Source organism: Glycine soja, chromosome 6 (genome assembly GCF_004193775.1).
Source record: "Glycine soja cultivar W05 chromosome 6, ASM419377v2, whole genome shotgun sequence".
In the NCBI taxonomy this organism is placed as follows: Eukaryota; Viridiplantae; Streptophyta; class Magnoliopsida; order Fabales; family Fabaceae; genus Glycine; species Glycine soja.
The window spans coordinates 11,227,808-11,254,383 of NC_041007.1; the positions used below are offsets into that span (position 1 = coordinate 11,227,808).

Sequence of the window (26,576 nt, forward strand, 5' to 3'; positions counted from 1 at the left end):
CTGGTCAACTTTGTTAAAATAAGAATGAATGGATGAATAAATCTAAAACATAGGAATCAAATTGAGCATCATATCATGATAATGAATCTGAGAAACATGATAAATTCTACAATTAGATAAATTCAATAACACAACGCTTAACAAAATTCCAAAAAGAAAAGTAGTTGAGCTGGTTCCCGTTTGTTTATTGTTTTATATGAAAACACAATAATTAAATTATATTAAACAAAAGGTCAAATTTGGCTTGTAAAGCTATAGATGGCATTCGATCTTTTAATATTAAAGGCATGGTATCTAAATGTGCATTTATCATTTATGTACTCGATTCTATATCTAGTCATGCAGGGTGTTGATCATCATTTTCTGTCCCATGGATATTTCACGAAGGTTGAACATTTTTTTTTTGGTGAAAACGGCGGAACATTTAAAACTGAGTTAAAAACTGAATTAGTAATGAATTACATGAGACATTAATTCAATGTTTAATGATTCAATAGTACAATTAATCACTTAATGTGTGTTTGAAATTGCTTATTTAAACCAAGCATACATTCAAATATGTGGAAAGAACATTGTCTCTCCAAGGATCTATTGATTTTCTATCCCCAGCTAAACATTTCCAATGCTCCTTAAGGAAGTCCCTTCCTTGAAAAAGACTCAACCATATCCAATTCCTTTCAAAAACTTAGGACCAACAGTATATCCATTTGGGAATGTAGCTATTTCAATTGTCTTTACAGGGTAAGATACTCGTGATACAAGTTTCAAATTCATGTAAAGTTTGCCAAATTATAAAATCCCACTTCTACTCGTTTATAGCTACAACTTCTTTCTTCCTCTAGAACGTTAATCAAACTAAGAAACTGTTGCCTAGGGATAATCAACCTGTTAATTGCTCCTTTCTAGTCTCGATCACTAAAAATCACCGGATTTCAAAACACCAACTTGCCATCGCTTATTGGTTTTAGTCAAAACCTCGATACAAATCACGCCCTAGTTCAACTGAATTTCTACTAAACAAAATCGTCAAACGGGCCAGCATCGGACCGGGGGCAAGAATTTAGGTTTGGTTTGAAAAGATTAAAATGAAAGAAGAAAATTACACCTACGCCACTTAACATTTTATTGGATTCATGGCCAATAGTAAAACCCGCCTGAGAAATATTCCAACAAAAATTAACTGGTGTTCGAGAAATGTCATTGGCATAATTTTTTACAGACTAATTCTTGTAGATACATCCCTATATTTTGTGACAATTAGAATATGAAAATAAACCGGTGAATAATAAGAAATTTAGTTACCACAAATATATTAAAAAACCAACAAAATTCAACAATTGTGATAGTCGATTGGCTAAGAATCTCTTCAATAAAAATTTTATAGAACAAAACAAGTTTTCAATTCAAAGACTCAAAATCTGGCTACAACTATATAAAAAAGACCTAATCAAACAAGCCGAAACCCATGTCATCGTCACTTTCTTCCTTCACTTCTTCCTGCAAACACAAATTGAAAGGTACAAAATACATTACAGAAGCCATGCATAAATAACAAATAGAAGGCTGGCAAGACAAGATGAAAAGAGGTACACAACACTAGAAGCAATATAAATGACTGGGCAGTGCATGCTGCTAACACAAGACATTCAATCCCAGTATACAAAATAATGGTAGAAGAACAATAGCTGAACTTCACACAGAATAAAGTTACGTCAAACATTCTTACTGTTTTCTGGCCATTCATTATTCAGAAGTCTATATATAAAAAAAAACATCCTATTACTCAAAACTCAAATTAAATCGTTCCAATTTATATTATATTTTTGCTCAAATAAGCAATTATGGACAAAAGCATTTAATTCAAATCACCTTGAGAAATAATATACAAGTCCCTACTAGCCAACTTTACCAGTAAAAAATAACCAATTACAAGTTTCACAAAATTCCTGGTAGAGCAACTATAAGTATGCTCAGTAACAAAAATCAAAAGCCCCTTTCAACATAATAAAGGAAAACAGATGAAACCCAATACAACAAAAATGACAATGCCCAAAGAATACACTATGCATTTGCAGGTTTATAGATAATGCAGAGTATTTATGCAACAAAAAATCATCAGAGCCTAATAGCATGTAACTTATTTTCAAGTTTGCAAACATAATTTTATAAGATGCAATTATTTTCCACCCTGCCTTGCAGCAGCATACGCATTCGTGAGTTGATTTCTAAGATTGTGTTCATACATTTTGCATTACATTCACACATCTAAGACCATGTCTAAACATTAATCGGAAACATCAAACGAGAAACAAAACATTCTTAAAGGGTTCATAATCAATACCTTCTTTTCCTCGGCGGCGGGTGCGGCTGCAGCGGCAGCACCACCACCGGCGGCGGGAGCGGCAACGGCAGCGGCGGCACCACCACCACCACCGGCGTTCAAAATGAGGTCTTCGATGTTCTTATTCTGGGCGAGCTTGGCGAAGAGGCTGGGCCAGTATGACTCGGCGGAGACATTAGAGGCCTTCAACAGAGCGTTGATCTTCTCAGCCTGAAAAAACAAGAAACATAAAAGGAGCAGCGGAATTGAGATCTACGATCAATGGATAAAGAATGAAGAAAAATATTATGGTTAGAAGGAGAAAGTGGACTAACGGTGACTGGAATTTCCTCGTCGTGGAGAATTAAAGTGGCTAAGATGCAACCCTGGACACCGGAATCCATTGCAGCCCACGCAGAAATTACACAACTAGAAGCTGCTTGCGTCGTAGAAGAGATACCCGTCTAGGGTTTTCCAAAGGAGGACGACAAATATATAGTGTCGTTTCACGCTAGTTAGGGTTTCATCAATTTGGTTTGGGTACCTGTTAATAGGCCTTCAAACTGATTTGGGTTGGGTATTTCTTCTTCTGATTCGCAAATGCTAAACACACTCCTCACTTTACTTTTATACGCTCCTCTTTTTCCTTTTGATTTATCTTTATTCCAAAATTGCCCTTAGTTTTATCAATCTTAACAATCCCTCTTCTCACACCAATCATGCACACTCCTTCCTCTCAGGCTCTCATACATGTAAATGTTTTCGTACTTTTTCTTTATAATATTTCTTCTCGTTGGAACACAACCATGAAGAACTAGGTGCTTCCAACACATTTCTATTTCAGACTTTAGGTTTTTCAAAATAGAATTCCCATCTTTTGGTTTCGGAGATAAACTTCGGGTAGTGTTAAATTTCGTAAACGCATATTTGATATTTCACCTACGCATTTTTTTCAAAAAAATTAAGGGGGGTTTCTTTTACAGTGAAACGAAAATTCAAGAATGGCAATAGAATCCAATCAATATGATTTTCAATAAGTATAACCAATGTTTTTTTTTTTTTTTCAACACTCAAGTAAGAATCAGCATAGTGCATCTCAAACTCAAACATTCCCCCAAAAAAATATCTCACGCTCAAACATTCAGTAAAAAAGACTGATAAAAAAAGCATTCCCTAAAAACGCAATAAGAATTGCCATCACTAAGGACCTCGACTCTCCCTTTCTCTTGTCGTGAACATAAGTTCTCACCCTTTTCTCCCTTTGCCATAAACAACAGTTCCTTGTTGTTTGATAAGTAAGAACTCTTTACGTTTATAAACAATTTTATGAGCCAAGTTTTTACTCGAATTTTTTAATTACATATTCTTTATATCCATGTATTCAATTTGTGATTTGGATCAGAGAAAATGGATCGAAAAGAGAGAATCTAGTTGTTGAAGTTATTAAGATTCAAAGTGAAGTATCAATTTCTTTGATGAATATTGATAGTTTTGAATTTTAATCGTTTCTTAAAAAAATAAAGATGCTATTATAAAAAAAATAAAGATATTACAAGAGTTTTAATAAATAAAATTAGAGTTTAATACTTTAATCTGTATGTCAATTAATAAAAAATTATTATTGATGTGAATTTAAAGTAATTATTATAAAAATCAATTAATTTAGAATTTAATGATTATTTATTAATATAAAAAAATATTTACTTTGTTAATGCATAACTTTTTTTATAAAGAATTTTTTTTCTTTATTAAAAGTATTAAATTATATATATATATATATATATATATATATATATATATATATATATATATATAACAACATTTTTTCTTTATTAAATTATATAAAAAATATTTACTTTGTTAATGCATAAGTTAATTTATAATGAATTTAAAGTAATTCATCGAAGTCTCTTAGATGATCAATAACCAATATGTCGATCTACAATTATCCTATAACAACATTTTTTTATTCATTGAAGATGACATAGTTGGTGGTCAAGCGTGTATGGAGATTGGAGAAGAGTCAACAAGAAAGTTGTGGAAAATTCAATTGAAGCCTACCATTACGAGTCAAAAAAGCGTGTGAATGCAGAGAAACTTCTGGCAAAGTCCGCGACTCTTTCTTTCCACCAATTCTTCTAATTCAATATAAATACTGGTCATTGGTATTGTATCGTTGCAGACACGAATAACACACAAATCATTAATCAACCACCACCTTAACACAACAACACGATGATGTCCATCTTCAGCCACTTCGAGATCGCGCAGGCCCAGAACTGGAGCTTTTCTTTGCTCCCAGTAAAAAGCACGAATTCGAAGCCCAACACAGAAGCCACTTCCTCCTCCGCTGAGTCCAAAACCGCCAGAAAAGTTTCCAATCTATCACAACCCGGTGGATCCAAGCAAAACCCGCCCCGTTTGAGGCCCAGATTTGCGCCGGAGTTGGACGGGTTACACTGCTTTGAATCCATTGTACCCTGCTAGATGGATTTCTTCAGTCTCCAATCTCAATTCAGATGGCATAAAAATCATACGCGATTCAATTCAATTTATTTTTACTGAATAGTTTAATTAGTAGTTGAGAAAGCTATGTACTGTACGCGAAAGATGAAATGAAGAATAACAAAAATTGAAATTACAATCTCCCAGCTGAGAATAGGGTCTTTGAATTACCTCAATTTGGATTTTTATAGATTGGTTTTATCAAATGGACTGACTAGATAATTTAACAATTTTCTTGAATCGTATAATCACGCAGTCTATTTTAGTTTTAAAATTTATCTCACGTGAATTCGGATGTGTCCTAAGCTATGGCATTGTTAGGAGTCCAAAGTACACAATGATAAAAATTAAATGAACGGTAACGAAGTTAATAACATTTTATTGGAGTATTCTTAAAAAAAACATTTTATTGGTGTAGATCCTTAATTCCACACAGTCATGCTTTTGTTCCATTAAAGTAAAAGTCATAATTAAAAGTACATTATTTTTACTATAAGATGTCAATTGACAAAAGCATTACACATCCATTCAATTTTAGGAGATTTACTGTGCGGTTGTATTAACAAAAATTCAGATGATATAACATGGGATAATGTAACTTCTTAACGACGACGACAAAAAAAAAAAAGGCTGATTACAACAGAACTATAGAATGAAGGATGCTTGTTGTGTTAAATATTCCTAATTCCTGATCCTTTCATTTGAACTTTCACAAAGTTCAAGATATTGCAAACTTAATGGCTTTTTATCCATTTCCCCTCTTTATAAAAAAATACGTTATAAAATTTTGATAGACAAATTTATGATTAAAAAAAGAAAAAAATAATTAATAAATAATAAATTTATCCAAGGCATTTATTGTTTTTCATGATTAGTAAGTCCATGATGAGTAATTTTAGTCTTTTAAGTCTTATATTAATCAAATAATATTATTTTTTAATTTTTCTATGATATCAAAGTTAAGACTAAGAAATTGTATATCCTCACAATTATGAATTGAGTTATGATTTTTTTTTTAATTTTTATCTGTTATTGTTATTGTCTGAAGGACTATATATCCTCTTGATCATATACGGATCAAGTGATGATTTGTTTGTAGTCTCCTTATGTTATCGTGTTTGAGATTGAATGATTATACATTCTCTAGGTCATATGCTCACCAATTCTTAGTTCACATGTGACAGATCCCATCAATACGACTGACGCTTTGACTTTATCCTAAAATTACATCAACGTTACGACATAACTGTCTAGGATGCACATCGAGGATCTTGCAATAACGATTATGTCAATTATAAAAAATCGTTCCTGAAATATCATAACCCAATTGAATGTTATTAAAGATATAAAATCTAATATTTGATCTAGATATCAAACAAATTATATTTTACACCTAAATAGTCATAGACACAATCTAGTTACACCAATAGCAATCAATAGTAAACAATTATCCTTTTATAATAACATTTTTATCAATGTGTTGTAATAGTACTAGTAATATATAAAGATAGTTGGTGGTCAAGCATGTATTTTTTGGTAGCATTTTGCATTTTTTTTTTGGGGGGTATTGGTCAAGCATGTATGAAGAAGAGTCAACTAGAAAATTGTCGAAAACTCTCAATCGGAATCAAAGTTGGGTAACTATTACACGAGTCAGACGAAGGTGAAAGATTAAACGAGTAAATGATGATTGAACTACGCGTCAAATGCAAAGAAACTTCTAGCAGAGTCCACCCAACCCAACCACCGGATAAGAAGAAACTTGGTGAAAAATCCAAAAAAGTTTCTCAAGACACGACTCTTTCTTTGCACCGATTCTGATTCATCTAATCCAATATAAATCATCATATCATCATCGTTATTATATCGTCGCAGACACAACAACCTAAGCAAAACAATAACAAACAAATCAACCACCACCGCCTTCACCAGTTTTTTCATTCAAATCCTCACAACACAACATGTTCATGTCTCTCTTCAGCCACTTCGACATCGCGCATGGACAGAAGTGGAGATTTTCCTTTCCCTCCACCGAGTCGAAAACCACCAGAAAAGATTCGAATGGATCATCACCCGTAGGACCCAAGCAAAACCCGCCCAGGTTTGCGCCGGAGTTGGATGGCTTGCACTGCTTTGAATCCATCGTACCCTGTTAGATGGATTCCTTTCGTCTTTGATCCTAATCACATCATAGGCAATTCGATTCAATTTATTTGTTCTGTACGCGATAGATCAAGTTGTGTTTCCCTGTAACTCGAAATTTGAAATAGTAATACTCTTCTTGTAATTGCATTTCTTTTATACTAGCAAATAGCAAGCAGTCTCGATCTATCACCGTGTTTAAAAGATCGTTTAGCTTAAGGTCAAATAAATATTTACAATTAACTATATCAAAATTTAAAACAAATGAGTACTATGAAAGCCATAGCAACCAGGTATAGTAATAAAATCAAAGTGTTTGATTGAGCAAAAGCTTCAACCAAGATCTTAGTCTTTTCTTCGCGTTCACATGACTTAACAAGAACACTGACAAATCTTCCCTGGACTTCATGATATTCCACCCATCATTGACCATGGACGTAGCTAGGGGCATGGCGCGTCGTTAATTAGGTGAAGGTGCAGACAAGCAAAGGTAATTGAGATTTGACACTTGAGAGAGACTAAAAAAATTAGAAACCAGAAAAATGTAAATGATTAAGGGATGGATTTGAAGTAATTATTGATAATAAGTTAAACATCTTTAAAAAATATATTTTATTTTTATTATACGAATTTAAACTCAAATTAACTTATGCACAAATTAATTTATAAATTTTCTTTCATCTTTGAAGAAAATAATTTGATTTTATGAATTTTTTATTATTATTATTATTTGATTTTCTTAAATTTTCTTTTAGATAAACTTAGAAGGACAAATTATTTTTTCTTGGTTTGTAAGATGAAAGAAAATTTACAATATATTTTATTCCATCGATAATAATAACTTAATATGAGTGAGACTATTTGGAAATTCCAATATTAATCCCAAAATAAGTAATCCAATGTAATATTGTAATAACATTAACAATCATTAATTAAATTAGTGACCAATAAGATTCAACATTGATAAATGATTGAATTTTTTAATTATGCTGAAAAATAGATAATTTAATATTTTAAATTGATTAAGATCTCTTAAAATGAAAGAATAACACAATTAATTATTATTAGTACTTATTATTAGTACTTAGTGAATACAATGGTTTGATTTCCTAAAATTGTTGCCCTAAATTAGTGGGTTCTCCCAAATTTGTCATCACCCATCGTTCTACTTTCTCAATTCTGGAAAACTATTAAAAAAAAATTATTGCCCTCAATTGTAGTGATTTCATTTTTCTTTTCATACATAACCAAAGAATGAAAAGATTCTTAAAGAGTCTCAGCTCTAAAAGTGCATGATAAATACCAAAGTCTAATACTAAGAGGAAATTAAGTGAAGTCTCCCTACACAAACTATGGAAAGGTGTCTATAACTTTCCCCAGGACCTATCCCCAACCTAGAGTAGCTAGACGAGTGTCTTGACGATTTTAACGGGTACTCCTACTACAAATCTCTCCTATTCAAGCCATTCAGACTACCTCAAATTAGTGGCAGCCACCATCTCATCATGAAGAGGAAATACAACTTAAGCAGATAATAGTATTTAATTTGGTCGGCAATTACCTATTTTAAGTTAGAAGTAAGCAAAATATGAAGCATGTGCAGATTTTCTTTCAGTAGTTAACTTGGCCAAATATCCACGCTTGTAGTGCATGTTATTTCATTGCTGCCAAATTGTGTGTCCCTGTTTTCCCATTACCGACCTTAGCCTGTTTCAAATGCATAGCATTGGATTTAATGATCTCCACTGCACTCTCCTTCAAGATGATAAAAACCGACCATGACTTCAACAGGTGAATCTTATATATTTGATATAATTATTCAATACTTGATTAGAGTCAACAAAGGAAGGAAAAACATTTTTTCTGTAAAAATGTTGGTCTGTGGGACGGTGGAGGATACAAAGAGTAGGAGCTAAGTGATTTGTGCGGTTCTCACACACCAATGACGTGGCCTTCTTTCAGCAGAGCTTGCAGCAATGACTTCGTAATCCTTTAATCAAACTCTTCATTTTTATTTTACGCCACAGACCATATATAATTTCAACGGAGGTTGATAAAATTAGCATGATGAAATGAAGAATAAGAAAAATGGAAATTGCATTTTCTCCCTGCTGAGAATACGGTGTTTGAATCACCTAAATTTTGACTTTTTTATAGACTGGTTTAATTTGTTTTATGAAATGAGTCGAATAAATAATTTGACATTTTTCTTGTATTATCCTGTTACCATGCAATCTATTTGGACTTTTGAAAATTATCTAGCACATATGACATATATGTTTATTACAATTGAAATTAACAAATTTCTTTATTTCGGTCGGATGTTAATTTGTTAGTGTTGCTAAAAATGTTAAGTGATATTCGAATTCATGATCATTTTCTCTCCCGTTCTTCCTTCACCCTTAAATTTTTCCTTTCTAACTATGGAGTCAACCTTATATTTCCAATGGAAGTTAGTAGATAAGTGCACTAAGTTATAGCTTTAGATCAGTTAGTCGGTTGTCTAAAGTTACAATGAATGATCAATATGTAAAGTGTTCTTTCTCACCAAAATCTCACATTGAATAATAATGGAGGTCGAGATTGTTTATAACCATTATCTTCCTTAATTTGACATGTTTTTTAAAAAGGACTCACAAGAATTAAAATCAGACAACACCTCGAATGCAATGAGACTAACAATATAAAGGATTTAAGCATAACATTGACCCCAGATGAAGGGCCTAGACCACACACATGGAGTTGTTAGGCCCTTTTAACCCCTTAGCTTCAACTACGGGCTATTGTTCTATTCGTCAAGAACAGTTTATTAATACTTTTCTCCCTTAACTAACTTAGCCAGATGTCTTTTAAAAGGCAAAATTATGAAGACCTACAAGAACTAAAACATGTGGTGAGTCTAACAATGTTACTCAGCATAACAGTAGTTTATTAAAAGAGAGTAGATTCTTTCCACACACTCATGCTGTTCCATTAAAGTGAAAGTCTTAATTAAAAGTACACATGTATTTTCCTATCAGATATTAACTGAGAAAATTATTTCAGAAAGTGCAAAATTTACTTTAAATCTTAAATTTTTACAGATCCAGTCAATTTTAGTAGAGGAGACAATTAATGGATCTACTTTGCGGTTGGGTGACTAAAACTCAGATGAAATAACAAAGGAATAATGTAGTTTCTTAACGACTGGGGGGAAAAATAAAAGCTTATTACAACAGAAATACAGAATAATGGCAAACCTTACTGGCTTTTTATCCGTTTCCCCTCTTTATAGGCCAGTGTTTACTTCTCGTCATCACCAAGGTATCTTCTCTGTTTCATTGGGTCCACCCTTGCCTTATTATCTTGCTGAAAAGCTACTTGTTCAATCCAAGAATTAATCTTTCAAGGGGAACAATGGCCATGGGAAGTTTTTTTGCAGCTGCGCCTGCCGTTGCTGCTGCTGTTGGATTTTATTTCATAGACAGAAACTTTGTCAAGGTAAGAAAGGTTGTATCATGCCTGATGCATGTTTTGTTTTATATCAGCAATTCAGCATTGAACAACATTGGGGTATGTCGAGGTAAGAAAAAGCCATATACTGTTTCATATAGCTAAAGTTCAAGATGTTTTCTGTAGGAAATCAAACAAGGGTCATCTGTATCCAATCTAAAAATGCTAGCAGAAGTGAAAGAACGAGCGAAGACCCTTCAAAAGCCAAAATTGGCGCCACAGCTTGATGGTTTACATTGTTTCGAAACCTTGGTGATGAATTGAATTTGCTGGGGCAGTATGTACCTTGTGCTGAACGAATAGTAGATTATACATATTTGTTATTATGTCATATTTCCTTCCTATAACCTCGCATTGTTGTTTTTCGTTTTACTTCAAATCATATCAATTTCTTTTTTATCACAGGGCCACAGTTTTGACTAACAGTGTAACCGGTGAAACACGCATCATATCTTGACATGTCACGTGTAAAACATAATGAAAAAGAAACGAGGAACATAAAATTAATATGCGATAAAAGCATCCCTAGTTTATTTTGTTTTCTTTAAAATTTTAAAACTGAGGCAGTTTTTTTCATCATTTATTGAAAACTTCAAATAACAAATCCCACCTTGTCATTTTGTAGTTGGATTTTTTTTCAAAACTTAAATTAGTATAAACATACATTAAACACACCGAAAATGATGTATCAGAGGAAAACATTATCCAACCAATATCTCGGTGCTTTAGAAGATGATGACGCTTGGCAGAACCAAATACTCATTAGCTCCTAGCATTGCAAATAGAATCCAAAAATCGGAACCGATGAAAAAATTAATAGACTATTGCCGTTACAGTATGTGGGGTATAGATAATTCATAAACCGATAAAGGAATTACACAAAAGAGGAGTAGCTGAAAAATGTACGATAGAGGAAGAATAAACGCGTAACTAAAATACTTTTTTGTTGTATTCCTTTTTTAATTGCTACTGAGTTTATACAACCATACACAGCTTGAAATTCTATAGTCTCTGACCAACAACTACAATGGTCCAAGAAAAAAAAAATCGTCACCTACTCCCTCCACCAACCCGGGATTTTCTCATTTCCATTGGTTTATTGTTGAATTGATAACTTATTTCGTCCACAATAGAGCCTCTAAATTTTCATCAGGTAATAATAACGCGACTACAACAAAGGGTAATGTGGATCGTCCAAAAGAATGGCATTCAAGAAAATGCTGCTTCCACCTCTATTTTTAACTATCTTTTACCTATATTGGCAAATCTTCTAGCAACACCAAATAGAAGATACTTTGTCACCAGTCCCCTATCAAGACTACAAGCAAGAGCAACAGCACCACCAATGACTAGCATCTTGGGTATGTTCACGCCCTGTGGTTTCTCTGAAGCAACCACACTTTCATTCTCTGCTGAATTGTCATCGCCCCCGATCGATTGCAAGTACTCAGGGCCTATTTTTGTGTTGACTTGGGCCATAAAGGCTGAATGAGAGAGTGCAGCACCAGAAGCTCTTGCTTCTTGATAAGCTCGCAAACCGGGTTCAATCTTCTGAACAGTTCCCCACATTCCTTTCCTTACTCCAAGCTTTGCAATCTCCCATGGAATGCCCATTTCTTCATGATGGAAGAGCAAGACTTCACAGGCAGTTAACTGGCCATTACCTCTATTTGATTCCACTGTTAAAAAAAACATCATATCAGCCACAAATCTAGTAGTGAAGAACATGACAAGTCCAAGCAAGTGATCTAATATACAAGTTAGATAGATAATTCAATAACAAGGGTATCAAAATTTACCTGCTCTAATGCACCAACTAGAGTAGTACACATCAACGCGTCTAGGTTTATCTTTTCTAGGCATTGAAGGACAATTTACTCCCTGAAAGAAAAAATAAAAACAAAAAGAAGGTAAGAACAACACTGTAATAACACAGTGGAAAAATAACCATTATCAATCAACATCTTCAAATATTCCAGAAGAAAAAAAGTGAACTTGATTCTCATACCTTGGTCACACAATAGTAATGCCTTCCAGATTCCCATATTCTCCGACCAATTATGTATTCTCTATCTTTACAGAAAAAGGGAAACTGTTGCACAGATAATTAGCATCCATTAGCACACTGAACCAAGACACCAATTAATTAAATACACTTAAATCAAGTTAAAAATGTTATTCACCTTCCGTATCCACTGCACTTTCATAGTACCAGTAGTGGGACACTCTTCAATGATTGAAGAGCTTGCAAGCATGTCATCCCATCTCGGTCGGAACTCGTCATCCCAAAACAAGTCCCTCACCATCTCAGGGGTAGCATCTTCAAAAATAGTGCTGCTTCTATATTGGGGAGGACCATCCTAACAAAATCAACAAGACAAAAATTAATAAAACCAAAAGATTTTACCAAAGAACAAAACTTTACAAATAATCAAATATCTTACCTTTGGTTCTCTACGCCATGCTTTGTAACTCATGGTAGGGGTAGAACGATCCATCATCTGAATCCAAGGGAGACCTCCATCTTTCTCCTCCACAAGCTGCCATAGATGATGTAAATCCGCTATTGTCACAGCATCAGAAGTTTCCTCGCAGGATTTGGGTGAACTGCATGGCAAAACAAAGTGATAATTAAAACTACATGCTTATACCACTTTTTTCTCCATCTTATTTTCTCAACTTCATTACTGGAAGCATAAAAACAAATAGATGGATTTAAAGACCCTATATTTATGCAGCAACTATTTAAGTTATTATCCAAATAACAACAGAATAATAGATAACCGCAAAAATACCTGACGGAACTTGCAAATTTCACGGGAGAGGATGATGAGGAAGCCTTTTTATCCACCCCTTTTTTGAGGAGCAAAGATTCTAGGTTTGGAGGTAGCATTTTAATGGAATTAAGGCAAGGAGACGAAGAACAACTCTTCATAGGAGAAACTAGAGCAGACTTTAATGGTGAAGAAGCCGAGGAGGGTGAGGCAAAATCTAAGGACTTGGCGAGGGAAGTCGTCAATTTTTCTTTCCCCAACCTCGCCCATTTCGGTTTCCACAACCATCCAACGATGACACCGAAGAAAAATGTTACCCACAGAGGACTAAAAAACATTCCAATAACTGAGCACAAACCCAATATTGCAGGGTTCTCAAACAAATCGTAGAAAGACTGTGAAAAAAACATAACTAGGAGGGTATGAATAATAATAATGAAAGAAGAAGAAAGGAACCCCCAAAATCTGTTCAGCTCCTCAGAAAAGTTAAAGGGGGGGGGAAGGAGCCGCAGAATATTATTTGAGGCGAGGAAAAATCAGGGAGAAGGTGCAAAAAGAAGACAAATTTGGCGAAAAACGAGAGGGAGAGAAGGACAAAAACGATAAGAGGGTGTGTGGATTGAGAGACGAAGGGTGGAGAAGGAGGTGCTAAACGACGGCGTAGCGTGATAGGGCCAATGGAGGTGGTGTTTGTGAGATTTGGGAGTATTGGTTTGGTGGATGGAAAGGGATAAGTGTGTTTTGGAAGAGCCAATGGGCGTGAAGGGGAATCAGAAGCACCACATAAAAAAGAATGGTGGCCAAGGAGTGTGACGTTTTCAAGTTTGAAGTCTCTAACGTTGTAGGCAAATACTACTTATAAAGAAATCAGAAAAGTGAATGGAGGCAATTCAAAGGTGCCAGGGTTTTTGGGTTTTTTAAGGCTACCGAGTCTTGACTAGGCCTTGTTTTTCACGTTGTGGGAACTCGTTTTTCTTGCATTTCTTATTATCTAATGCTTCTTCACATGGGAGGAGGAACTCCTCATTTCTATCTGCTCTTTACTTTTACAGTTTTACCCATTACCGCCAATAAAGAAAAATAAATAAATTATGTCTTTAGTCCTTTAATTTTTTTTCCAAATTTTGTTTTCCATACCTGAACTTTTATTTAACGGAGTTTTGTCTTTAAATTATTTTTTGTTAAATATTTTGTTTATACCATCAAGTATCTATGTTAAATAGTGGCATACAATTCTTAATTAACGTGTGAGATTCAATTCTAACTTAAACATCAAGTTATTTTATCTAAAAGATAAATCGATCTGAAGAGAGGAGGATAATACCTCCTGATTATAAAATAAATAAATAAGAACATATATTTCATTTGTGACACATTTTTCTAACGTTCTAAAATCACTATAAGTTGTTTGACAAAAAAATAAAAATATAATTAACCATTATATTGGTGAAATTAAACATATGCTGCTGGTGGTAGTAAATGTTTCTCCCAACTATAGTATAAAGGAGTACACTATACTCTCTCTAGATGTTAGTATAGGAGAAGATTCGGTCTGGCTCTCATGCAATTGTGTTTGATGGTTTTGATGGCTGCAGTTGTCATTGCCTGTTGAGTTGTAATAGCTTCTTTCAGTGTATTTATTCCTTTAGTTCATGAATTTTCTGCACTTCTTGTGCTTTAATGAAATGTCTTATTGCTGAGAAGAAAGAAGGAATTAAAAAGAAAACACATACCAAACACAACTGGTCGGTGCCGCAACTGGAGCTGGTTTGTGTAAAAAAAAAATTGGTAAAGGGCCACAAATGAAGAAGTCAGGAGTGAAAATGTGTGAAGGGTGCAGTTCATTTATTTATTTTTAAAATGTAGGCGTAATGAATAAAAAAACATATTCAAGAATTGTGGTAATATTGATTTTTTTTTCAAAATTTAAATTTTAATATATTTATAATAGAGAAAAAATAAGATATGTATGAACAATGTAATTTTTATTTATATTATCATCTAATTATAAATTACCATCATGATAAATTTATTAATTTTTATAATTACTATTTTAAAAGTTGTATCAATAATTCATTGATTAAAAGTATCAAAGTTTTTATTCTTCCAATAGCATTAAATTCTTAAAAAAATACTATTTTTAGCAAATTTGTATATATTTTATATTTTAAAGAAAACATTATTGCATTAAATATTTTTATTTAATTTCAAAGATTATGATTTCATATATTAGAAAATTAATATTTATTTGGGAATCTATATTTTATTGAAATTTATTTAGAATATTGTATCTAATTATAACTTCTAATTAGAGTTATTTATAAAATCAATTAGGGATATTTATAAATTTTATTATATTAAGGTTATGAATACCATTTAAATGTTTTATGTTATTAAGACTTTACATTGAATAATTATATAATAATGAAATTTTATCCTCATCAAAATATAATTTTTTTTAGCTGTAGTTAGTGTTGAGGATATAATAATCTTACTCGACCTAAACATAATCACTTTTTTGAAAGATGCTTCATGCAATTATATATATATATATGAAATTTTAACATTATCTTACTTTTAACTTATCGTATTTTGAATTTAATTTTCAATTTTTATTTTTTAACACATCATATGAATAAAAAAAGTGTGTTTATTTAAATAATTGGTTTTTATAATTTTTCCTTAATTTTAAAATTATAATTTCTTTAATTACTTATAGTGAAAATATCTATTAATATATTGAATTAATTTTTATTTATAAGTTTATATAAATATAAAAATATTCTTATAATGCACTAGAAACTCATTAATTTGCTAAAAACTATAGTCATAGTATTAAGTTAGCTGTTCAAAAACTATTTTTTGGACACTTAGAGTAAATTCAATTTCTTAAAATGTTTAGTTATCCCTCAAGTATGTTAGCGCATTAATTTTTTCCTTGAAACTCAATTCTGTAAAAAGAAAAATTTGAGTTGTTTTTACAAACTTAAATCAAACCAAAACTTAAATATGTAAATTTTAATTCAAACATGTATTATACCTTTCTCTTTTTAACATGGCTATATCAATAAGACAACAACGTTGAGAAGACTCAAATTGATTTAAATATCTTAACTGTTTGTAAAAAATTTCATCTCATTCATAAATGAATAATGACAGGGTTTCACAGATTGTTTTATTAACTATTACTCTAAGTTCGATAATCAATAAAATAAAAAGCAATTAAAAAATATAATAATTTTACTAATATATTTATATCGTAATTTAAAAAACATTTTTTTTTTAATTCTTTAACCACTACCTCAATAATTATCAAAGCAATTATATAAAAACAACTAAATAGAATTAAAGAAAGCCTAGGAAAGGTAAATAAAACAGAAAGGAAAATATAGAACGTTATGAATCAGTAAAACTATTTAGGAGAATTCACGTTACTACAACGTTCAATTAGTTCCCTGGTCAATACAGATATCTGTTATACTTAGAATTGAAGTGGTAAGCAATGGTCCGTAGGTGTAGCTGAATGAAATTGGAGAGTCAAGTCTAATTTATGTTTTCTAAATAGGAGGCATAGTAAAACTATATGTGCAAGATATCGTATAACTAAATGTTTCATTAATTTAAATTTTGAACGAGACCAAAGTGAAATGTTGACCCAGGTGAATTGATCCTTAAGAATGACATTAATGCATTGATGCTTGGTTTGTTTTTTATGAGTTGATGCTTGGGGTTTGAATGTGAGATTTTATAACAAAACATTTTTTATATATATTTTTATATTAAGCAAATTTTATGTAAATTAGTTTAAATAAACAAGTAATTAATCAAATTACTTAATAACACCTATATGTATATATAATTCAAACCTAATACCAAGGTTATACAATAATAAATCGAATAATATGTTAGCATCGTTCTTAATTATTTGACTATATACGTTAGTCAACGAAATTAACTCGTGCTACATAAATAATAAATAATGCAATAATAAACTGGGTATAGCTTGGCCTTCCCAGTGAAAAGTCATCAAACACGGTTTTGAAGTAATACTTTTTTTTTCCCCTGAATGGGAACGCGCGTTTAGACCAACACGACACTAATAAAGACTCGGGGTTTCATAATGAAAAGGGAGAAAAATGTATCCACCACTCACTATGCTCCACATTGTAGTGAATAGAGATTGATCAAGTGATCATATACTACTACTATATGCTATCCGCATTATCTGCAGCAACAAATAAATGTGGAAGCTGACACTAGTGCAAAGTGCAAACATAGAGAATATTAGCAACAGTGTTTGTGTTTCCATTATCGCCAAATATATTGGTTACTGTATTATTATCATTTTAAAGCATAAAAAACAGTCTCATACAATAGCTAGCTAGTGGTGTATATTCTGTAATATCTTGCTATCGTAACAATCTATTAATAAATCTTTAAATATTTATATATAGTATGTTTGTGTTAGACTTTATAAGACCTCAATCTGGTGTTGGAGAGAAGCTAACAAATTGCATTAGTAGTTGAGGACGTTATTGCTTATTATCCTCATTATCCCTAAGAACATGGATTTCATCCTGATGATAGTTGCATTTAGATAAGTTATATATGGTAGTTCTTTTGTAACTTAATAGTCAGCACAGTTTTACTCCTAAAATTGGGGTTTCTATAGCTAAATAAATTGACTGTATTTTTTTTTTTTTGTGTGTGCGTGTGAAATTATGAATGATTCTTTCCTCTGTCTTTTATGTGTGTTAACTATTAGTGACCAGGTCATTGGGCCAACTAATCATCATCCCTAAATTAATTCGAAAAAACACTTATCTTTTCGTTCGCAACGCATTTTAATTAGATTTTAATTTTTTTCATTAGCGAAAAATTCATTTGTCTATTTGATAAACAAATTCTTTTAAATAATTTTTAGTATTTTTTTAAACGTTATTTGAAGTAATTTTTTTAAAAACGTTAACTTTTAATTTTTTATATTTTATTTTATTTGTATTTTTGATATATTTATTCATTTATCTTATTATTTTTAAAAAAATCATAATTTTATTATTTTTCTATCATATTAAATTTCTCAGCTATTGCAGCAGTTGGTTGTATCAAACGATAAGTTAATTTTTTAGTTTATAATTACGAGTTAATTTTTTTAATTTTTAATTAACTTTTAAAATAATTTTATCAAATATAATCTTAGTGTTGGATGTATTGTATACCACTCTTGGAGCAACTGGCTTTCTTCCTAGCAAAAAGATAAGAAGAAATTTTTTACAAATTAATTAAAAGTAGCAGAGGACGAAAACTATGTCCACCATAGCAGGGATACAAACAAATTGGTTTGCAAAATTGACTGAGACAGGACAGAGAAGAGAAGGTGGATCTTTCATTGCATTTTTTACATTCTTCTCAGTTTTTAGAGAAAAGGGTGGAATTCAATTCTAGCCGCACAGCCCAGATGAGGTTAAAAAGAAAAACTGTTGTACAAACCAAAATCCACACAATCTCAAAATATAGTTGTTAATTGTAACAATAATTAATATTGAATATTAATCGCATGCTGTTAATTCAATTACACGCTCTATATATTTTAAGGAAGTAAAACTTTTATTTAATATCAAAAGCTTTACTTTCTTAAATATATCGAGCAAGTACAGTGCACACAACTCATTGTTTCTTTTTGTAGTTTAAGAGGCGGATAAAATGAAAGACCAAACGTGCACTATTGTTAATGAGCCATACTAGTCATTACTGTATCACTAAAACAAATATAAGTCATTATAGACACATGTAATTACTTGTTGATAATTATTGACACTACTACTGAATATCATAAAAAATAGATCTGGTGCACTGGATAAACTGTATGAATAACACGAGAAGAAAACATAGAAAACATTGCATAATAATAAAAAGAAATAATTAGATCTATTACTGTTTAAACGTGTTTTTTTAAAAAGGTACGTTCAGTTTCAGTAATGTCCACATCAAGGTATCTGAAAGTAACAGTGTTCCTGGCTGATCATATGGACCACGTAATTGAGTGCCATATCAAAGCATTGCTGTTTTCTTATCACAACTCACAAGGCCTTCGAATGGGGCATAATTAATGTTCTCTGCCATTATTTCGTATTAGTGCTGTTAAGATTCCAAAATAGATCAAGCACTAAGACCCAACCCTTGCAAATTTCGTACATTCAAAAAATTATAAATGATTTGTAGGCTCCTCTTTAATGTCGCATTCTCTGGATACATTGCTCGTTGCTTGCACGTTTCCTTTTATGTTGATTAGCCTTACATTGAATTCTATATAGAATCATCTTCCCCCTCTTATATAGATTACTCTTAGATGAAATTCTATCTAGAATCGTGTTTCCAGTTTCCTGTAAATGCATTAACTTTTAGTGCAACTTTAATACAATAACTCTCCTTTGGCTGTTTTTAATGGAACACGCTTATATACATCACTTATTTTTTCTCTTTTCAATACAAACACTTCTAAGCATTCATTTTTTCCAATGAAGCAACTCTCTAAGCACCTTTAACGATTGTTATGGAAGAACCCATATCTTGTGAAGCAATGATGCTTCCCCCATCAAGTGACGATGCAACATTGTAAGAATACGGATAATAATATCTCTTTAATTAATTAGTTTTTTTTTCTTTTATTGTTCAATGACAACTACTCCCACTAAGAATAATTCTTTAAAACAAATTAATGTTTCATTGTTTTGTAAAACTATAACTAATTCAAAACAAATTATTTTTCCTTGCCATATAAAATGAAACGGCTGAAGTATTACTAATATGCTTATTTTCAATGCACTTGCAACATGATTAACAACCTTTTATTGATTAATCAACGATACTGCTAATTTTTTAAAATACTACTACATTCTTTAATCCAGGGTGCTTATCATAAGGGAATTTGCTATTTACACATCTCATTTGTGTTAAGTACACTTCCGTATCTCCTTTTTTTCGCTTTAATTATCTATTATACCCTTTTTCCCTTTTCCTTAAAGGAGTATACTCCTTGTAACTTTTCCTTTCTGGAAATGTTTTTTCGGAATATAACTCATGCTTGTTTCGAAAATGTGTTTCCAAAACTATATATTCTTGGATTTTGATATTTTCACATAGCCCATAACATATTAATGGTTATTAATAATGATATAATTGATATGTTGATAGCATTTTTAAAAAATCAATAAAATCAATTGAATTAATTATTTTGATTGGTCTGATGTACAAAATGCCCTATCATAAGGACTAGAGTAATAATTACCAAAATTATTCTTCCATAATTTCCAACAAATGTTTACCATAATTTTACTAATTACTCCATTTTATTTAACAAATCAATCATCACAACAACACTTACAATAAATACCCCAGTTGTTTTATCAATTTTATTTAAGATAAATAGTTATTTTCATCCCTAAAAATGTGTATCATTGACAATTTCGTTCTTAAAAGATAAAAAAAATAATATTTAATCCCAAAAAATATAAAAAATAAGACAAATTTGTGGAGTTAACTTTTGTCCATTAATATTAAAAGATTCCCTTACACAACATGTATATATGAAAATGTTATGAAATCAATGCTAATATGAATAAAAAGATTAAAGTAATTAACAAATATGTCCATAAATTTAATAATTTATTGATATTTTTGTCCTTCAATTATACAATTCACGGATAAGTATATTTACAAAATATATATAAACCTAACTAATTGACATTAACAACAACATACATGCATCACCTATAAAGACTTAAAAATTTCTGATTTTGTTATTATGATATATTATAAAGCAACACACTTACTTGTAGTGAACAAGTAGAGAAGGAAGAAAAAAAAGAAACCGAAAGTAAAGAGCCTGATCAGCTATCAGCGGTTTTTCAGGGGCGTTTTATTAGGCATTATTTTTGTTTGTTTTGATTGTATAGCACGGGTAAGTGCAATCAACATTGCCTATTGATAATTGTATATGCACACTGCAGAGGTTTGAATTTTAAAACTCAGTGTCACTTTGTCGTCCACGTGGCAGTCACCGACGAGTAACGACGCGCATTGCGCACTTCCTTTCTCTCTTTCCCCTTTGTTTCTCTCTTTAACACACACTACTCTCCCTGCACTGCCGTCCATTCTCTCCAGAACCTTCCCATGCTCTGCTCGCCCCAGACCGGAAAATCCGGTCTAAACTGGCTCGACCGCCTCCGCTCCAACAAGGGCATCCCCACCGGCGACGAACCTGACCTCGATTCCTTCCTCCTCTCGGCCCCTCCGCAATCCCCGCAGGCCCGCCCCAATGACCCGCCCCTTAACCCTCCCTCCGTGGCCCGCGACGAGCCCATGCCCATGAGCACCATCCTCGCTGAGCTCTTCTGCATGGGCGCCACCCTCTCCAAAACAAACAAGAAATGCCCCAGGAAACAGACCAACCCTAAAATCTTCCTCGCTTCCTCCGCCGCCGCCACCACCACCACCTCCTCTAAATCCTCCGCCCCAGTCCCCGCCCCCGCCGCTCCCAGTAGCGACGCGTTGGTGCCGGAAGTGGAAGATGAACCCGCCGCGGATCGCGACGAGGACGAGGAGGAGGGGAACGAGTTGAAGGGGTTCACAAAGAGCGAGGTGACGGTAATTGACACGAGTTGCCCCGGGTGGAAGGTGGACAAGTTCGTGTTCAGGAAGAACAACGTTTGGAAAGTCAGAGAGCGGAAACCTAAGAACAGGTTTCTCGCCAAGAGGAAAAGTAACTCCACTTTCGCACCTCGTGAAGTTGATGTCAATGCAATTGAGAACTCCAAGTAAGACCATACGTAGTTTTTGTTTCTGCGTCTATTTTGCTTCAATCATTCCAATGCGTTTGTTTCAGTTTCAACTTTGAAATCAAAACTTTTCAATTATTCGATGGCGTCTGTGTTTAATTTTTAAATTGTGTTAGTTACTCTTATCACAGCTAATACCGTCGTTACGTGCTTTAAATTTTTGTGTTTCTGTATTCTGTGTTGCTGTTATGTGGTGTTTTGTGTTGTTCGCATCGTTATCGCATGCTTGGAAAATGGTAGTGCCTTTATATTTTATGTTGGTTTCGGTGGATTGCTATATTTCCTGTTCAAGATTTGTATTGGTGGGGGGTTTGGAGTGGCAATGTCGGTGTTCTTTTAACTGTTTTGTCATCTCACGCACGGAAGTTTTTGCTTGGATTTGACAATGATTTGATGAAGAATAAAATTGCAACTTCTAGTGCAATGTAGAAAAGTGTTTGCTTTCCTACTTCTATTCTTGGATTCTTTAATCATTAAATTTCCTGTTCTGCTGGCTTTTGTTCTTAATACTTGACAAGGTTTGCTTATATAATTGAAATTGTTCAAACTACATCTTATATAATTCCTACCCTATGTTTACATGTGTTGTATAATCTTTGGTTAAGTTATTGAAGTCTAATATTACCATGTTAGTATGATTAGTTAACTCAGGTTCAAATTTCTTGTGACATTAATATTCTTGTGGTGCTGACATGGGCAAATTGTGTTTACTTTGGTAAAAAGTTATACATAATTCGGTGCTAACAAACATGATGGTATTTGTTTTAAGAGCTTTCTGTGTATAGAAGCTAGCAGTGTTGAATGAAAGGTATATTACCTATTGAGTCAGAGTGGTCCTTTTAGGCAACCTTTTTTAGCATTTAAAACCATTTTCCATTCTCCCTGTTGCTTAATTAATAGTGCAAGAAAATATAAAGAAAAATATGTCTAACTATAAATGGGAAAATTGTTGTCTTTCAATGCTGGAGGTTAATGTGATGCTCATTGCCTCCTATATTTTTATTTATTTATTGAGATTGGCTTGTAGATCTGTTAATACTACTTGTATTGTCCTCTCTCTCAAATTTAAGTATGATGACGATTCCTTCAACTACATACACTACTGTTGTTGATTTACAACACCACCTGACATCCAGAAGCAAAATGAGAGGATAACATCATTTGATGATTAGTTTTAATGATCGGAGACTCTGTTATGCACAAGCTTATTACTGTGTTTTTTTAAGATAAAGGACAAAAGCTCTGAAAAGCTCAGTTTTCTATTTTTATTTTTATTTGAAGCTGTTCATAATTAATTTTAGAGTATTACTACTTGCACATGCGTCTTACTATTTCCCTATAAGCCTGTGTATATTTAACTAGCCCTTCTCAAACTTCTTACCATTGTGAGACGATTAATTATCATTCATAATTTTACCCTGAAGTTTTCTTTGTCATTAAAAGAAACGATTACATTAAATTCTAATCAATAATATTATCTTTGTATTTTCTTTAGTAAGTTTTAACACACAGACATTGCAATTCAGCACAAATTTTCCATGTGTTTCAATAAATGAAGTCTGTTGTACTTCAATCTGCATACCCTTGTATGATTAGATTTATACAAATTCTGTTTTTGGTGGTCAGTTTGTTTTATATTACCATTTCTGCCTCCCTCTAAATTTCCCTTGAGCTCTTTGAGATAAATTTCCAAGATATCTCTATGTTGTCTTGTTCTAGAATTGAGAGCAAGCTAGTTTTCTGTCAACACCTGTTTTGTGCTGTTTGGGAACTACCTTGATGATAGACACTGTGGAATTAATACAAGTTGGTCCTTGGTATTATTTAATTTTGTTTCTACATTAATAATGTTGATAACATAAATATAACACATTTGCATTTGTTCTATCGGTTCATATATATATATATAATATGCTGAACCTTGTTACGTTTCAGGTTGTGAAGCAAGTGATTGTATGCAATGCTTTTCACCTTTGAAATAAGTTGCAATAAGTCAATCAGTATAAACAAATGTTCTTTTTTTTAGGGTCATTGCATGGTGATTATATCCACATTTTGTGGATGTGGCATATTTCAACTTTCAAGTACATATAATTTTGCAGTCCTAAGAATTTTAATATTTCTTGTGCTGTCATGTTCAGGGACAATGTAATCAACATGAGAGGAGAGAAGCCTGTAAAGACACAAAAGGTGATCTAAAAGCCTTACCCAAAAAGAGGCAAGTACACTTACTGTAAATTGCTTATGGTCACTGATTTTCTTGTTTTGATGCTTTAATCAGGCCATTTTGGTAAGAAGTATGTGAAGAACATGGAAAGGAAGGAGATCTATGTAACTAGACTATAAGGTAGTTCGGATAGGTTGATCTTCTTCCTTTCACATCTCTTCAAATACTCTCTTTCTATGTTGACTAGAAATAGAAATATGCCATAACACCTTACAGGTTCTCTTCTTTTTTTTTCAGGTTTTCCAAACAAATCCAGAAAGGAAAATACATCTGTCATTTTAATAACAGCCACCTCTTTGTAAAAGAGCACAGGAAAAAGAACAAAGTTTAAGAAACCAAGAGTCAGAAAATAATTAAAGTCTTTACAGGTCATTTAACTTGAAATTTTAAGTTAGCTGCAGCAAGTTAATGCAGGTTTCGCCTTTGTGCAATTTGATGGTGGCACTACTGATCTATCATTGGCATTTATCAATTAAAAACTACGATGTCCTCTTGGAAAGAGCTTGGTTTTGGAGTTCTAAACATGCATTGTAGTGTCAAAACATTAGCCTTTGTAAATTTCGGTTCTATTTTTCCTAAATTGAAATATTTTTTTCTTCAATATATTACTATATTTGCAGCCGTGAGTTGCTTTTCTTTCCTTGGTTAATTATTAGGATATTTTGCTTCATGTTAGATAGAGACTCATATTTTGATATAATTCTTTTTAAAAGTGAATTAGTACAAGTTCAGCTAACACCATTAAGAATGAGCCAGTCGCTAGGGGTTTAGATATATTGCACGTGGTCATATATTTAGACTTTATGTTGTCATTGAAAAAGGGGAATTGAAATTATCTCATGATACAAACTTATAAGAGGATGGCCTTGTAAAAGAAAAGAGGCAATAAATTTTTTAATTGGGCCTACCATTATTTATGTCGGGTCTAAAATTCAAGGGGTTACATTTGTTAAAATCTTTACGTTTATGCTATAATCTTAGAAGCTATATTAGAACATAGGTTAATTAATCTTTAGGTTTCTCTGTTGTTTTCGATTTTTTTTTATATTTATTTTAGAAGTTTGTAACTAACTACTTGGAGTTTCAAAGAATCCTTACCATACTCCTAGAAATTTTTGTGGTCTTTTAACAATTGAGATCTATCTAGAAAGTTTTGAAACTGAGAAGATTAAGTTGACAAAAAAAAAAAAAACTTGTTGAGATTGTAACTAACTACTTGGAGTTTCAAAGAATCCTTACCATACTCCTAGAAATTGTTTGCAGAGATTCTGACACCCAAGAAACTAGTAGAATAACGATAAGTAGAAACTAATAGAATAGCGATAAGTTGACATGGATAGAACGCACTTGAGAGAGGGGGTGGGATGATAATGTTGGGAAATCTATAAGCATTATGATGGGCAAGAATATGGCGAATTAAGAGTGACCATATGATGGGTTAAATCACTTATTGTTAACTTGTTGAGAGGTCTCTACTTACTGTTAGAAAGTTATAAAATTGTTATCCCATCAAGTAGATTTTATGACGAATAAGAACTCATTAGAAAGTGGGCAATTTGCTCTCAACACAAGAACTGAATTTTCTCGTCAGATGAAGAATTATAAACTAGCAATATATTTAGGCACACTCATCCTTGATCCTTCTCTATTAATGATGATATGTTATAGTAGTAACTTGTATCTATGCATGATTTAGACATTCTACAGTTGCTTTAAATTTTATCATTGGGTCCCTATATTTTTCAACATCCAACATTTTGAAAATGCAAAAATATGTTAAATCTTAGGCCTGAACCTGTGATTGCATAAATGTGAACAAGTAATGAAACACCTACTACATAACACATTTGGTATGAGTACAACCAAACTATTATATGTAAAGTTTTGAAAGGAGTTTCGAGTGCAAACACGAAGAGATATAATCCGGTTGACTTTAGTCAATTTTAGAGTGTTTAGAAGTTTAAATCAATTAAGTGATATCAGGTTGGTTTGGTTAGGTTTTATTGAAGACAATTCTGGGCAGCATCTTCAACAACAACAACAACAACGCCTTATCCCACTAGGTGGGGTCGGCTACATGGATCAACTTCCGCCATAATGTTCTATCAAGTACCATACTTCTATCCAAATCATTAAGTTCGAGATCCTTCTTGATAACCCCTCTTATAGAAAACTCTGTTTGATTGTGACCCTATCACTTGCATTTCTCTCGGTGACCAACATTTACCTAATCAACTCTACACAACACAAAATAAAATTTGCTAGACAAACAATTAAAT

The 26,576-nt window shown here is 32.5% G+C and overlaps 4 protein-coding genes and 1 long non-coding RNA gene across 7 annotated transcripts; 2 read left to right on the plus strand and 3 right to left on the minus strand.

Annotated features, from left to right (window-relative positions):
• Positions 1–1,283: 1,283 nt before the first annotated feature.
• LOC114415620 (60S acidic ribosomal protein P1-like) lies at positions 1,284–2,901 on the minus strand. Its single transcript, XM_028380402.1, has 3 exons — positions 2,656–2,901; positions 2,342–2,551; positions 1,284–1,497 (listed from the first exon to the last, which is right to left on the minus strand). The coding sequence occupies exons 1-3, from the start codon at positions 2,722–2,724 to the stop codon at positions 1,444–1,446; spliced, it is 333 nt and encodes a 110-aa protein (XP_028236203.1). The 5' UTR covers positions 2,725–2,901; the 3' UTR covers positions 1,284–1,443.
• Positions 2,902–4,480: 1,579 nt separating this feature from the next.
• Positions 4,481–5,019, minus strand: LOC114415621. The gene has a single exon (XM_028380403.1). It carries the CDS (start codon positions 4,792–4,794, stop codon positions 4,540–4,542), a length of 255 nt encoding a protein of 84 aa, XP_028236204.1. The 5' UTR covers positions 4,795–5,019; the 3' UTR covers positions 4,481–4,539.
• A 5,224-nt stretch (positions 5,020–10,243) lies between these two features.
• LOC114414110 lies at positions 10,244–10,861 on the plus strand. The gene is made up of 2 exons (XR_003667121.1): positions 10,244–10,447; positions 10,586–10,861. It is a non-coding gene; the product is annotated as an uncharacterized LOC114414110 (long non-coding RNA).
• Positions 10,862–11,378: 517 nt separating this feature from the next.
• On the minus strand, positions 11,379–14,086 carry LOC114415622. The gene is made up of 6 exons (XM_028380404.1): positions 13,255–14,086; positions 12,904–13,066; positions 12,643–12,819; positions 12,468–12,551; positions 12,259–12,340; positions 11,379–12,138 (listed from the first exon to the last, which is right to left on the minus strand). The coding sequence occupies exons 1-6, from the start codon at positions 13,641–13,643 to the stop codon at positions 11,702–11,704; spliced, it is 1,332 nt and encodes a 443-aa protein (XP_028236205.1). The 5' UTR covers positions 13,644–14,086; the 3' UTR covers positions 11,379–11,701.
• Positions 14,087–21,235: 7,149 nt separating this feature from the next.
• Positions 21,236–24,936, plus strand: LOC114415623. Of its 3 annotated transcripts, none has more exons than XR_003667388.1 (4): positions 21,236–22,049; positions 24,212–24,260; positions 24,352–24,430; positions 24,535–24,936. XR_003667388.1 is itself a non-coding variant. In XM_028380405.1 (4 exons), exons 1-3 carry the CDS (start codon positions 21,406–21,408, stop codon positions 24,373–24,375), a joined length of 717 nt encoding a protein of 238 aa, XP_028236206.1. In that variant the 5' UTR covers positions 21,237–21,405; the 3' UTR covers positions 24,376–24,417; positions 24,535–24,936. The 3 variants fall into 3 exon arrangements, 2 of the variants coding, with proteins under 2 accessions (XP_028236206.1, XP_028236207.1); XM_028380405.1 differs by having other exon boundaries at positions 21,237–22,049; positions 24,352–24,417; XM_028380406.1 differs by lacking the exon at positions 24,352–24,430 and having other exon boundaries at positions 21,239–22,049; positions 24,212–24,288.
• Positions 24,937–26,576: the final 1,640 nt, after the last annotated feature.

What these genes read in the sequence shown, in the direction of transcription:
- LOC114415620 (XM_028380402.1), bottom strand. Translation starts at nt 2,724, where the DNA reads ATGGATTCCGGTGTCCAGGGTTGCATCTTAGCCACTTTAATTCTCCAC. An exon ending in ACGAGGAAATTCCAGTCACC is followed by an intron (nt 2,552 to 2,655) that starts GTTAGTCCACTT and finishes TTGTTTTTTCAG; the next exon opens with GCTGAGAAGATCAACGCTCT. An exon ending in CCGCCGCCGAGGAAAAGAAG is followed by an intron (nt 1,498 to 2,341) that starts GTATTGATTATG and finishes TTGTGTTTGCAG; the next exon opens with GAAGAAGTGAAGGAAGAAAG.
- LOC114415621 (XM_028380403.1), bottom strand. Translation starts at nt 4,794, where the DNA reads ATGGATTCAAAGCAGTGTAACCCGTCCAACTCCGGCGCAAATCTGGGC.
- LOC114415622 (XM_028380404.1), bottom strand. Translation starts at nt 13,643, where the DNA reads ATGTTTTTTTCACAGTCTTTCTACGATTTGTTTGAGAACCCTGCAATA. An exon ending in AAGTGCAGTGGATACGGAAG is followed by an intron (nt 12,552 to 12,642) that starts GTGAATAACATT and finishes TCTGTGCAACAG; the next exon opens with TTTCCCTTTTTCTGTAAAGA. An exon ending in ATTACTATTGTGTGACCAAG is followed by an intron (nt 12,341 to 12,467) that starts GTATGAGAATCA and finishes TTTTTCTTTCAG; the next exon opens with GGAGTAAATTGTCCTTCAAT.
- LOC114415623 (XM_028380405.1), top strand. Translation starts at nt 21,406, where the DNA reads ATGCTCTGCTCGCCCCAGACCGGAAAATCCGGTCTAAACTGGCTCGAC. An exon ending in AATGCAATTGAGAACTCCAA is followed by an intron (nt 22,050 to 24,211) that starts GTAAGACCATAC and finishes TGTCATGTTCAG; the next exon opens with GGACAATGTAATCAACATGA. An exon ending in AGCCTGTAAAGACACAAAAG is followed by an intron (nt 24,261 to 24,351) that starts GTGATCTAAAAG and finishes TGCTTTAATCAG; the next exon opens with GCCATTTTGGTAAGAAGTAT.